Source organism: Rhinolophus sinicus, chromosome 4 (assembly GCF_057876585.1).
Source record: "Rhinolophus sinicus isolate RSI-liver-muscle chromosome 4, RSI-T2T, whole genome shotgun sequence".
Lineage (NCBI taxonomy): Eukaryota > Metazoa > Chordata > Mammalia > Chiroptera > Rhinolophidae > Rhinolophus > Rhinolophus sinicus.
In genome coordinates, this window is record NC_142504.1 from 67,842,905 (window position 1) to 67,856,646 (window position 13,742).

A 13,742-nucleotide genomic window follows, 5' to 3' on the forward strand; every position below is an offset into this window, starting at 1 on the left:
AACCTTTGCCTCTGTATCTGCATAACACAGGCACCATGTCTGAGGATAACGGAGCACATTTTTCAAAGGGCTCCCACATAAATGCAGGCAGTATGGGTATTTGTAACAGAGTAATGAGGTTATTTTCCCTGAACTCAGTTTCTTATTGATTAATACATTTCCTAGAGGCCTCATGAATTAATAAGTGTGACGGCTGAAAAAATAAAAGGTATGCATGCTATGTAAATATCTGGCCAGGGAGGAATTCTAAATCTTCATCAATTTAATGTGAAAATGTAATCTGTGCATCATTCAGGCAAAACCACAGCTATGTAAACTGCTAAATCTGACGCAATGCAGAGAATGATGATCTGGGCAGTAGAAAAACAACTCCCCTCATCTCCTGAATACATCTGAGTTTTTCAATGGTTTGTTTAGCTGAAGACAATGAGTTACCAGCTACCTCCCCTGACTATGGTTCTATCTAATTACAGCTCAGCAATATCCACAGCAGGTGCAAATAGCCTGACTTCTAACTTAATTCAGCAATTTCTTTACTAATGGACAAAAATTCCATTCAAGCTGGAGCAGTCACTGTGACCACGTCTTTAGTGGCAAACTTAAAAGTTAATTTGCTTTTTGGCAGAAATCACTTTACAAGACCTGAAATAACCTCATCTTTCAAGTTTAGTATTTAAATTCCTTTTAAAAGTTACCCCCCCACACACAGACACACAGCTCTGAACATATAACCACCACACGTAGAAACACACCGGGAAGCTACCTATAAACTTTGCAATGAAAAGATCTGTGTAATGGAAGGGCTGAGCCCAGGTCTCCAATATTAAAAATTCTAGGATTTCTTCCTTTTCCTCTGGAGGCCCATGAAACATCCTGAAGTAGTAAGGACCTCTAAGCAGCCCAATGTTTTTTTTCCCTCTAAGTCCTCTGATTTCCAGGTCAATTTAGCAGTCTCCACTCTCTTCCCTAGCCTCTGGAGTCCGAGTGCTTCCTTACCTGTTCTATTCTCCACAAGAGTTCCTTTTTTTGCTGCTCCCACTCCTGCCGATCTCTGTCCAGGCGGTCGAGAAGTTCTACCTTCTCCCGGTTCCAGTTCTTCTCATTGTGATGGATCTGCCACCGCAGGTCCATGACCAGGCCATGACTGTCAGCGAGGAGTTTCTGGTGTGTCTCCCTCTCCTTCTTGAATGCCCCTTTGCTGTCAGTGGTGGAGCCTGGTTCTCCCAAGTTTTTCTCGGTCTTCTCTTCCAGCTGTCAAGGAAAAAACAATTTAGGAACTTCATCCCTGCCAAGTCTTACATTAGCAGGTAAAGAAAAATCTCAGCGTACTAATGTATTATCCCTGGAAACATGTTTAAACCAAGATTTGACCAATCGCATAAATGAAACAATTTTCATTTTTAAAATCCCAATTATGCACACAGAATGTTAAGCTTCCCATACTCTGCTTCTCAGCTCCACTTCCCTACTCTGAGCCACCAACTCTTGCCTGTCCCTGTGTAGAGCTCTTTGAGGACAAGTACCTGTCTGTCCCTATAGCCTTAGCCCCCATATGAAACCAAGTGATGGGGCAGTGTTGGAACCTGGGCATCTACAACAAATATTTGTCAAACACCTAGGAGGTAACAAACAAACAAACAAACAAAAAAAACAAGCAAAAAAACAAAAACAAACACCCATCTAGACATATACTCAAACTGCCGAAAGCCAAAGAGGAATCCTTGGAGACAGAAAAAAACACCACATACAGAGGCACATAGACAGGAATGACAGAAGACCTCTCCTTGGAAACTATGCAACTCAGAAGACAACAGAGTGACATTGTTAAAGGGCTGATGGGGAAAACAGCAACCTTGATAGAATTCTACGCATCTTTTAAAAAATAAAGAAAAAAATATTTTTTCAACAAATAAAAATTGGAAAAAATATTCCAACCAGACATGCGCTTCAAGAAATGATAGACGTACTTTTCAGGCAGAAGGAATATGATACCAACAGACACTGATCTACACAACAAATCAAGAACACTGGAAACGGCATAAATAAATGCAAATATAAAACTCATTTTTCCTAGTTTTAATTGCTTCAAAAATCATTGAGTGTCTGAAGCAAAAACAGTTGCAATGTATTGTGTGTTTATAGAACATGTATATGTAAACTGTATGACAACAATAGCAGAGGACAAGAGGAAGGAATTGGGAGTATGCTGTTGTTGGAGAGCATAAATTTTTGTTACAGATTAGTGAAATTACAGATGTATTTTTTTCACTATTCCAGTTCAGCAGATCACTGAATTCTACCCACAGACCCATGTTAATCCATTCAATTCTAATGGTTTCTAATTCATTCCTCACCTTGAAACCAGAATAACCTTTTTAAAAGCAAATCAAAATGCTTTAGTTTCATTATAAAATTAGGATTATCATTTCAATTCTTTGAACATTTTTCTTTCTGTCTCTCATAACTGACTAGGTGCAGCTCCTCAAATGTGGCATGCTCCTTTCTTCACAATGGTCCTTTTCAGTCTGTTACATCTTTTCTCTCCTTTTCTATGTATCCACTCCTATTCATCCTCTGAGATTCATTCTAACCCGGACTTTCACAAACAACCCTTCCCTGAATCCTCAAGCCGAGGAGCATGCCCTGCATACTCCTATTCTCCGACAGCAGTGTCGAGGCCTGGTGGGGCACTGGTCATGCTATTACAAATTATAGCCCTTGTCTGGGTCTCACACTGCATTGGGAACCCAGTCAAGAAATGTATGTGTTGCTGAGTCCTTGGCAGTTAGAATAAGGACTGATTTAGGAATCAGTTGAAGGAATCACAGACTTGGGAACTGACACAAAATGGCCTCCACCGAAAGAAAATACTTAACTTTTAGTAGAATTCACCTGTTTTGCTTTTAAGTAGAAGAGGATAAAGATGGGACTATTTAAACGCACTAGCATTTGCCCACATTCATTGTTTCATGGGTTGCAAATGTTTAATGAACTTCTTAAATTATTTGGGCAGATGAATCTTTACTATTACCACCTGGATTCTAGGCTTGAAGTCCTAGCTTTATTTCACAGTATTAAATGACTCTCCCTGAAACGTGTGTGTGTGTGTGTGTGTGTGTGTGTGTGTGGGGACTTCCACAGCGGCTCGGCAGGCCCGCCACACCCACGCAGAAGGAAACATGTGGGTGGCAAACATGTGGGTGGATACCAGGTTCCTCTAAAACAAAGATGAAATGTTTTAAAACTGGCTTGCATCAAAGATTATGCTTCATTTCTTCAGCTACACTTACATCTTTGAAAATATTTAGCTTTTTCTCCCATAAATATGTTTTTAAATAGGTTTAAAGGCAGCTCATTAGAGAGTATCCTTACTCATTTCTCCTCTGCTGCTGTCTGGTCAGGCTGTGTGCCAACATAAATAGAGCACCTAGTGAGAGACTGCTACTAGGCAGTGGGCAGGATTCATAACTGGGTCAGTGGCTCCGTCATCTGACCAGCCTGGCCTGACACTTTGCTTTTCCTATGCCTTGCAGCTTCCTCTGCAGAGAAGACTGTGTCTCTGCTCTTCCCAGGGCTGTAAGCCTGATACGAGTGCTCCCTTGAGCCAGGTGGCAATGCAGGTGAACCTGTGGGTACCAAAGCTGTTGTTTTCCTTTGACATGACAAGCCCTTTCCTCTTTTATTAAGGCCAGAAGATGTCTCCTTTCTGGGCAATTGTGTGTGTGTGTGTGTATGTGTGTGTGTGTGTGTGTGTGTGTGTGTGTGTGTGTGTGTGTGCAGGACTGAGCCAATTCACATAAAATTTTAATTATTTTGTGTTTTGCCTCAAAATAGGGCTTAGAAAATAGATTATCAAAGATGCAGACCTTTCTTCCCTTATCATGATCAAGGGGGTGGGAAGAAACCTGGAGAAGCAATTGGAGCAAGCAGAAACTGCAGAAAGTGACAACGCTTTGAGGATTTCCAGAGAGAAAATTTTTCTGAAAACATAAAAAAGAATGGTTTCTGGCTAAGTCTGATCTTAACAATCATGCCATGGTCTAAAATCTCCCAGGAGGCTCTACTCTGTTGGGAGTGTGGAGGCAGGAACGCATTCTCTTCTCCACTTGAGCACTAAAGGCTCTGTGATCCGAGACCAGCCACTTCTTCTGGGCCTCCATTTCCTATGGTGTAAATGACACTGAAATTGATTAGATTTTTAGGGCATGTAATGGAAGGTCTACAGCTCTTTCCAGTATTTGGAGAAATCTAAAGGAAAGCATGTGTACCTTTTTCAGAGATAACTAAACCACAACTTGCTTTTTCTTAGCTCCTGTCTGAATTATGTCAGTGTACTCTGATCACCATTTCATGCTGCCTATTCTTCAATGGGGCTAAATACAATCTTGCTCAATGCAGAATGAGAAAATAAATGCTATTTTAAAAATACTGCTGTGGGCTGCTGGGTGCTGCCGTGGGCTGCTGTGGGCTACCATGTGCTACCATGGGCTATCGTGTGCCCCAGCCCCACACCAGATTCCCTAGCCCTGAGCTCCAGTGCTGGGAAGAAAAGTCCCCATAACTTCTGGCTGTGAATACCAGCAGAGATTGTGACTAAGTGACAAAGTGACTAAGTGAGTTGGTGAGTGGCTGGAGTCCCAGGCATTCCTCTTTATGAGCCCTTGCATGGACTTACTCATTGACAGACTCACTCTCTCTGAGCTCCTGCACTGAGGCAACAGCTCAAAAAAACCAAAGATATACAGGGAGGAACAAATTGTCTGGATCAAAGTGAGAGCTGGAGGGTCAGCTTTCTCCCAGATGGAAGTGAGAAGTGGTGGCAAAAGGCATTGTTCCTGGGCTGGCCAGTGGCTCAGGTGGTTGGAGCACTGTGCCGAGCTGGCCGGTTCAATTCCCACATGGGCCAGTGAGCTGCGCTCTCTACAGCTAAGATTGTGAACAACAGCTCTCCCTGGAGCTGGGCTGCCGTGAGCAACTGGAGATTGGCATGAGCTGCTGTGGGCTACTGAGTGCTGCCATGGGCTGCTGTGTGCTGCCGCGGGCTGCTGTGTGCTGCTGTGGGCTACCGGGTGCTGCCATGAGTGGCCACAGGCCAGTGTGAGTGGCCGGCAGTCCGTGAGAGCTGCTGTGAGCGGCTGACTGATGACTGGCAACCGACTGCCTCAACAGGGGGGAGCACAAGGGTCATAATACCAGCATGGGCCAGGGAGCTGTGTCCTACACAGCTAGACTGAGAAACAACGGCTTGAACTGGAGGTGGGGGGGAGTGGAAGAAAAGGGGGAGAGAAAGAAGGCATTGTTCTTTTGTTTAGCCCTCCCCGCACCCAGGGTGCAGACACAGGCAGCCAGCATATCTGAGTCTCCATCAACCTGGCTAACATCATTTGTCCATTGTGCTCTGGTGATTCCGAGATGCTGCCCACCCAAATCACTTCCAGTGCCTTTTCCATACAACCTGTCTTGGCTCATGCTGTGGACTTTCCTAAAATCTCTCAAAGTTCATAAACCCCAAACAAGCAGCATCTGGCCTTAGTGTACCCCGTACCTCTTGCTAAGCAGCCCCAAGTCCAGCACTAGTGGCAGCAGGCCTCGGTTCACAGCTTAGCCTCTCCCAGGCATGTCCAAGCCCAGCGAGCATGAAAGACATCTGAAGATTGCTTTGTGGCTCATTCTAGGTGGCCCCTTGCAGGGCACAGACAGCAGGTAAACTTGGCCTGTGGTAGGGCCTTTCCCAGGAGGCTCCAGGGCCAGCATGCCCAGTGGCTGGTTTCGGACCACACTAGAGCGCCACCAGGTCACCTCCACAGATGACACATCTAGAGGGAAAACTAGGCAAGCACCAGAGCCCCACTAAAGTGAATCCTGCTCCTGCACAACAGCTCCTCCACTATAGTCACAGCCAGTCCTCACAACCAATCAGTCTGAGGGTTAATTCCTCTCATTGATGTGCCAACGACAACCGAGGCTCAACTACAACAAGAAAGGACACACAACCCACACAAGAGTTACACCTGGAGCACCCGGCTCAAGTGACCAGGGAAACTGTGCCACTGGGCCCCACAGGACACCTACTACATAAGGCTACTCTACCCATACTGGGAGACATAGCAGCTCTACCTAATACACAGAAACAAACACAGGAAGGCAGCCAAAATGGGGAGACAAAGAAAGATTTCCCAAATAAAAGAATACAACAAAGCTCCAGAAAAAGAACTAAACGAAGTGGAGACAAGCAATTTACCAGGTGTAAAGTCCCAAACAGTGGTTATAAAGATGCTCATTGATCTTAGCAAGAACTTCAACAAAAAGGCAGGAAACATAAAAATGGAGATAGAAAACATAAAAAAGAACCAGTCAGAAATAAAGAATATAGTAAGTGAAATAACGAATACATTAGAGGGAATCAACAGTAGATTATATGAAGCAGAGGTTCAAATCAGCAATTTAGAAGATAAGGTAGCAGAAAATACCCAGTCAGCAAGAAAGAAAAAGAGTACAAGAAAATGAGGATAGTTTAAGGAGCCTCTGGGATAATATCAAGCGTACCAACATTCGCATCATTCATACCAACATCCAGAAGGATGTTGAGAGAGAGCAAAGACTTGAAAATGAAGTTGAAGAAATAATGACAGAAAACGTCCCTAATCCAATGAAGGAAATAGACATACAAGCCTAGGAAGTGCAGAGAGTACCAAACAAGATGAACCCAGAGAGTCCCACACCAAGACACATCATAATTAAAATGCCAAAGGTTAAAGACAAAGAAAGAATCGTAAAAGCAGCAAGAGAAAAGCAGTTAGTTACCTACGAGGAAGCTCCCATAAGACTGTCAGCTGATTTCTCAACAGCAACTTTGCAGGCCAGAAGGGATTGGCAGGAAATATTCAAAGTGATGAAAAGCAATGACCTACAACCAAGATTACTCTATCCAACATAGCTATCATTTAAAATTGAAGGACAGATAAAGAACTTCCCAGACAAGAAAAAGCTAAAGGAGTTCATCATCACCAAATTAGTATTGCAAGAAATGTTCAAGGGACTTCTTTAATAATAATAAGAAAAAGGTAAAAAACATGAATAATAAAGTGGCAATAACTACATATATATCAACAATTACTTTCAATGTAAATGGATTAAATGCTCCAATCAAAACATGGGGTGGCTGAACGAATAAGAAAACAAGATGCTTACATATGCTGTTTACAAGAGACTCACTTTAGATCAATAGATACACAGAGACTGAAAATAAAGGGATGGAAAAAGATATTTCATGAAAATGGAAAAAAAAAAAAAAGCTGGGGTAGTAGGACTTATTATATCAGACAAAACACGCTTTAAAACAAAGGCTATCACAAGAGACAAAGAAGGACCCAGTAATTCCACTTCTGGGTATTTATCCGATGAAACCCAAAACACTACTTCAAAGGGACATGTACATCCATATGTTTGTTGCAGCATTATTTACAATAGCCAAGATATGGAGGGAATCTGGGTGTCCATCAATAGATGAATGGATAAAGAAGAGGTGGTACATATATGCCTATACAATGGAACATTACTCAGCTGTAAAAAAGAATGAAATCTTACCATTTGCAACACATGGATGGACCTAGAGGGTATTGTGCTGAGTAGAGTAAGTCAGACAGAGAAAGACAAATGCCATATGATTTCACTTATATGTGGAATCTAAAGAACAAAATAAATTAACAAACAAAATAGAAACAAACTCATAGATATAGAGAACATTTTGATGGTAGCCAGATGGGAGGGGGGTTAGGGGGATGGGTGAAAATGGGGAACAGATTAAGAAGTACAAATTGGTAGTTACAAAACAGTTATGGGGATGTAAAGTATAGCATGAAGAGTATGGTCAATAATATTCTAATAACTATATATGGTGTCAGATGGGTATTAGATTTGTCGGGGTGATCACTTCATAAGTTGTATAAATGTCTAGTCACTATGTTGTACACCTGAAACTAATATAATATTGTATGTCAGCTATAATTGGAAATTTTTTTTTAAATATTAAAATAATAAAAATAAAAATGCTGCTTGTGTTTCACACTTAGAAGAGGGCATATGGGGGGAAAGAAGGTGCCTTGGAAAGGTTGGGGACTTTAAAAAGAGAGAGCAGGTGCCTGCTCCTGATTTTCTCCTTGGAGCCCTCTTTCTCTTCGATGGGGGTCACTATGGATCTGAATAAGTGTGACTCCTCGCCACCTGTCCCAGGGGAGACTGAGCAGGGCAGGTACCTGTTCCAGGCGGCACTTGAGCATGGCCCACTCCATGTCCCAGGCAGCCTTGTCGCTGGCATACTGCTGCTGCAGCCGCAGCCGGGCATGCTCATCCTCCCGCAGCTCTAAGCGTAAGTCCTCCAGCAAGGTCTTCAGTGCTCTGAACAGCTGCTGGTTTTCCACCACCTGTGGGAACAAGGGAGTCAACTCTGGTACCTCATGTAAGGGTAGGCTTTAGGTCAAAAAGGAGAGGAGCTTGGAAATCAAGATGGGCTGTTTCCAAGGTGCCATTCATTGGCAATGGGTACAGAGCCAGGGTGTCCCCATGCCGGCCATCGGGCCCTGAGGCTGAGACTGCTAAGGGCCTGTTGGAATAGGAGGGAGGCCAGAACACAGGCTGCTATGGAGACCTGGAGCTGAAGGGAGGAAGCTGCAGGAGGCCACAGGGAGCCCCATAGTCCAGGGCTGCTAGGATGCTCTGTGTGAATTCAGACATCCAAAGCTCTGGCTGGGGCTGTAGATATAACAAAATACAAACATTTACCTATGTATGCTGTCATTTTAATGCCAGCTGCTATACCAGAAGGGAACTAATAAAAGTCTAGTGTCTCTTATAAACATAGAGTGGTCATCCTCTGACTTGTAGTTACTAAGAGGTCATATATGTAACAAGCATGGCCATGGACCAGAGGGGACTTTTGAGGTTTAATAATTAAAGCCAAAGGTAAATGCTTAACCTGTTCATGAAAGCTTCCTCATGGTGCCCTGAGATAGAATCACTGCCGTCTCCTTTCCACTTCACTAACAGCACAAATAACCATCGCTCATTTATCTGGTACCCCTCCCCTCACTGTGAGTGCCCGGGAGAGAGACAAAGCCTGACCTACCCCCACACTTCCAGTGTTTCCCACAATGTTTGGCTCATGTGAAGTGTGCGAACAGGTCTAGTAAATGAAAAATGGAGTTTTATTACTAATCTGCTTATATCTAATTTAAAAGATTTTGTATGTTCTAAAACATGTCCTGCCCTTTGAAGGCACGATTTCAAAACTATGAATGCTATCTTAGTACGTTTCAGCAAGGGTATTTTATCAGAAAGATTTGTCCAAATGAATTAAACACACTGAATTAATTCTGTACCTGAATAACAAAAGCCACATAAGCCCATCTCTTCCAATCAGACAGAAAACACAAAAGTGCATCACGAACTCTCAGATAGTCTCGGGGCAATCTTGTTTGATACATTGATGAGGCAAAAGGAATAAAAGCTCTCTCAGTCCTACTGGATGCAGATTCTCTCTACTGTGGGAAGACAGAGCCCTTACTGTCAGGCAGAATCGCCGCTACTTGTTAAACCTCTTATGCCAAGGGCAGCGAGGAGAGTGCCCTTTGGCTGCCCAGCTTGGGAGCCTCTCCTCCATTACTTCGAGAGTCAGTTGTGCTTCTAAAACTAGTTAATCCACTAAACATACACATGTACACAAAGATGCGAAGAATTTAAGACACTCTGGACATACCTTTGGATTTAAATAAAGTTGAATTAGAAAAGAGAAATTCCTTAACATGAGCAAATTTATTACTGAAAACTCCATAGTGGCCCTCATAACTTATATGAAGAGTTATATTAGATACAGTAGAATTTTGATCAAGTAGAAAGGCCTATTGGTTAGCATTTATTGCTCCTTGATTTTTCTCACCTTTAATACCAATTATCACTTTAACAGCTCTGAGAAGAAAGGCATTAGGAATACAATTCAGTAAACATTTGCAAAGCTCAGGAGGTAACCTTTAAAAATCCTACACATTCTTTCCAATCATCTGAATATAAATAAATTACCACTATGCTCAAAGAGATGCTCAAGAAATATGTGAAACTGTAATAAATGCAGAACAGTTTCTTTAAACTCTATACCACCAGTATTTAAAAATTACATAAGTGCAGGTGAGTAAGAAGAGGTGTTGCAACAACTTTTTCAGAAATACACGTCTTAAGTACAGAATTTACTGAAAATTATGTATATTTTATGGTAGATTTATTTGGTATTTTCTTTCATCTTTGGATTTAGATTTCTAAAAATATGACTAATTTTTATGTCAAAGTATTTTTGAGCATAAAATAATGGTAATAATTTTGATCCAGTCATTGTAGTCATCTAATTGTCACTGAAAAATAAACACAGAAAACCACATAATAAATTTTTATATGTATTCAATAGCTCCCTATGAACCCCAAGTCATCTATGTGGCCAGCCTATGGGGTTCTTAGCCCTACACCAAACAGCTCTGACAACATCAGGACCAGTACTTTGTACTCCTCAAAAGCAGAGGTTCACGTGCCAGGCCTTTTGCAAATTAAAAATTTGGGAGCACTTATTCTGAAAGTAAGCACTTTTTGGCATTAGCAGATATCAGATTAAATAAAATTAAGCTTTAATATTTTCACATACATTTGGGTCAGAGTAATCAACATAATGTCCTATTATATCAATATAATATTAATCACCATGGAATGAGTTCAAAATCGCTTTGGGGTAAAGGTGGCCAAGGGAGCAAGAAAGTTCAGAGAATCCACACTATTGGTACTCGTTACTATAATCACCCAGGAGCACATGTGGCATGGCAAGAAGCCACACTACGTCTCTGCCTTGACGCAAAACGACAAGAACTGATGTCCAAGTAAAAATGTCTGAAGATCCAGAATGAGCCGTAGAAGCGTACAATCCTCCTAAACAGCTAATTCACACACAAAAATCCCAGGAATGATAACTAATGTTCTTTTCAATAGGCCAAGGGGTGTGCTAAATCATTCACCTACATGACCTTGCACTTCACATCAATCCTGGGTACGTATTGCCATGTTGCCCATGTGACAGAGGAGGAACACAGTGTGCAGCAATGCCAACATCTTGTTGCTAGGAAGTGGACGCCTGGACTGCAACACAGGCCTGTCCCATCCAAGGTGGACAAACTGAGCCAGGATGTTTGGATTCTGACACAAATCCTTGACCAGGAATTTTTTTTTTCTTTTTCTTTTTCCTTCAAAGGAAATAATAATAGTGAGGCACCACAAAAAAAAAAATACCTACCGTAGATGTTACTTCTCTCACTTTTTATTTGGCGGGGGCCCTTGTTGGACTATATTTTGGATAAAAAGGTGGCCCAAATCAAGTTAAAAATGGAACCAAGACTCTCTGGTTCATTTAAAAGTCTTCAGGTGAAAGTCTGCTCAGATATAGAACTCCTGAAACTTCTGTGCCAGGGGCCTAGCTATGCAGCCTTTTAACTTGTGTATCTGTTAAGTATAGGCCAATTTCAATTAAAAAGACTGACTTCTCAATCTCTTCAAGATCAGCGGGTTGGTTTTCTGGCAAAGAAACAGGATATAATGGCTCCACTATTTCTTCTCACCAGTCTACGGCCATTTCAGCCTTTCCAAGCTCATCTTTGTTGGGTGAGGCTTAAAATAATCCCCAAATTGGGCTCAGGAGATAACTGTGCTATAAAGTGTTAAACTTCATAACAGGTTCAAGATTGGGCATCAGCCAATAGAACTACTATCCAAGTATATGATAAACATTATTAATAGAAAATGAAAAGGAAGTTTATGGTAAAGGTAACATACAAAGCTATTTGTGATACAATGCCAGCAATCGTACAAAATCACTCTTGCCTAAGATTTCTCAGACATATGCATCATAATTCTGTGAAAGAGCTAAACTACCACCATCTACTTTTCTTGCATCAGAGCCATTAACTTTGGAAATGGCTTTAATCTAAAGTTGGAACAGATATATTCACCTGCTGTTATAGCCTGACCCACAAAAAGCCAGTTGTAAAACAGAGGTGATGGCCTCCACTTCCTATTCATTTAGGCTATTAGACACAGGAGAGTTCTGGGATGCTCTGGTAGTTGCTCCTGACGCCCCACACATACTGCATAATTCCTATTTGATACATATAAAGAAGGGGACCTCATGCAGGAACTCCTCAACCAGCAGGAGTCCCCAGGTAAGACCTTTTCTGTGAGATTAGCCAGAAAAGATACATTTGTATATCCAGCAACATTTTAATAAGTAAGCCATTGGTCATTCTTACCTTCATTGTTACATTCAGATTAATTTTAAGATTCTTTTCTAAAACCATTATCCCCCCACAGATAAAAGACAATGATTCATTGAAAACTGGCCGTGAAAATATAATCCACAATGGAGGTTTACAGAGATGACAGACTCATTTATGTACAAAAATCATTTGTCCTCTGGCTGAAAACATACTAGATGATTTGGGCCATGAAGGCTCTGTGCCTGCAGGCCATCATAATTTTCATTTCCCAAGAATAAATGTGGGTGTGTGAAACAATTAATGGGCATATATTTAATAAATTATAAACCAAGAGGTACCAGACAAAGACTTCAAAGAAACAGGGCAGGTCTGATGAAACTCAAGTGGTCACATGGGAAAAAAATCACTCATCAGCGAGGTTTAGAGTTTGTTACACACTTTGAAAGGTATGCCGTAAACTGCCAACCACAGCTAACTCTGGGAGGTGGGAATGGGGTGGAGAGAGTCCTTTTCTTAAGTCCCGTTTAGTACTTATAACTTTTTACCTCCAGCACGTGCTATTTCTACAGTAACATAAGTAAACAAACTAAAATACACAGCAAAAATAAAATGTTTCATAATTATAAGCTCTGGTCTGGTTCCGTTTGTATAGAGTTCCGTATCTCCTAGGTGAGGATATAAAGTTGCAGAGTCTAAAGAATAAACGATGGTACAACATACAAAATTGAAAAGTAAAAGCTATCTAGGTTCAAGAGGAAAGCTTGATTATTACAAAAAAAAAAAAAAAAAAAGGCAGATCACAGTTCTGATGTGCAAGCCTTGTCTGTAGGAGGTGTTCTTTCTGGAAGTTTCTGCATCTTGGGCAAAGCAGAAAGGTGGGCAGCCAGAAAGCAGACTGTTGGGCACCCAGGTGAGTCGAAGTCTAAGAGGTCCAGGGAACCAAAGGTACTTTGTCTGTAGGAGAAAGGTGGACTCTTACTTAGGCTGCCCCTGAAGAACCTAAGCTTCAGACGAGTCCCGGATCAGTGGCAAAGGCCCAGGGAAGCAGATTTCACTCGGTCCTAAGGCTGGATCCTGAGTGAGACACTTCAGTGACCAGTCTTAGCTGAAGACTTGAAGACTAATATGAAACATAATTTCATTAGATCTTTCTCTGAATTTTAAATTATTTATTTTATTCTTAGATGCTTTAATAAAGAGTATTATGTCACATCCCTAAATGAAAAAGTTATCTTCTCTTTTAATAAATTAATCCAGTTCTGGGAAGACAGGGTCATAATTCTGGCACTATTAATTACCTTGTGTTAAAAAAACAAAACTTGATTTCTGGAATTACTAATGAATATAAAATGCATACACAGCTTTAGGGGTGCTGGTCTCAAAAGCTTAAGGTAATGGCAAGCGGTAAGCGTCTTAGAGTTCAATGAGAACTATGCAACATGC

General features: G+C 41.5%; 1 protein-coding gene across 9 annotated transcripts in view; it reads right to left on the bottom strand.

The window, feature by feature from the left end:
• Positions 1 to 13,742, bottom strand: part of MTCL1 (microtubule crosslinking factor 1) — a 123,873-nt gene that overhangs the window by 17,100 nt on the left and 93,031 nt on the right. For all 9 annotated transcript variants that reach the window (XM_019712599.3, XM_088797903.1, XM_074340352.2 and 6 more), the window contains 2 exons: positions 8,256 to 8,423; positions 997 to 1,251 (listed from right to left, as the gene is read on the bottom strand). In XM_019712599.3, coding sequence (XP_019568158.3) covers positions 997 to 1,251; positions 8,256 to 8,423 — 423 coding nt within the window. The remainder of the gene's footprint in view (positions 1 to 996; positions 1,252 to 8,255; positions 8,424 to 13,742) is intronic.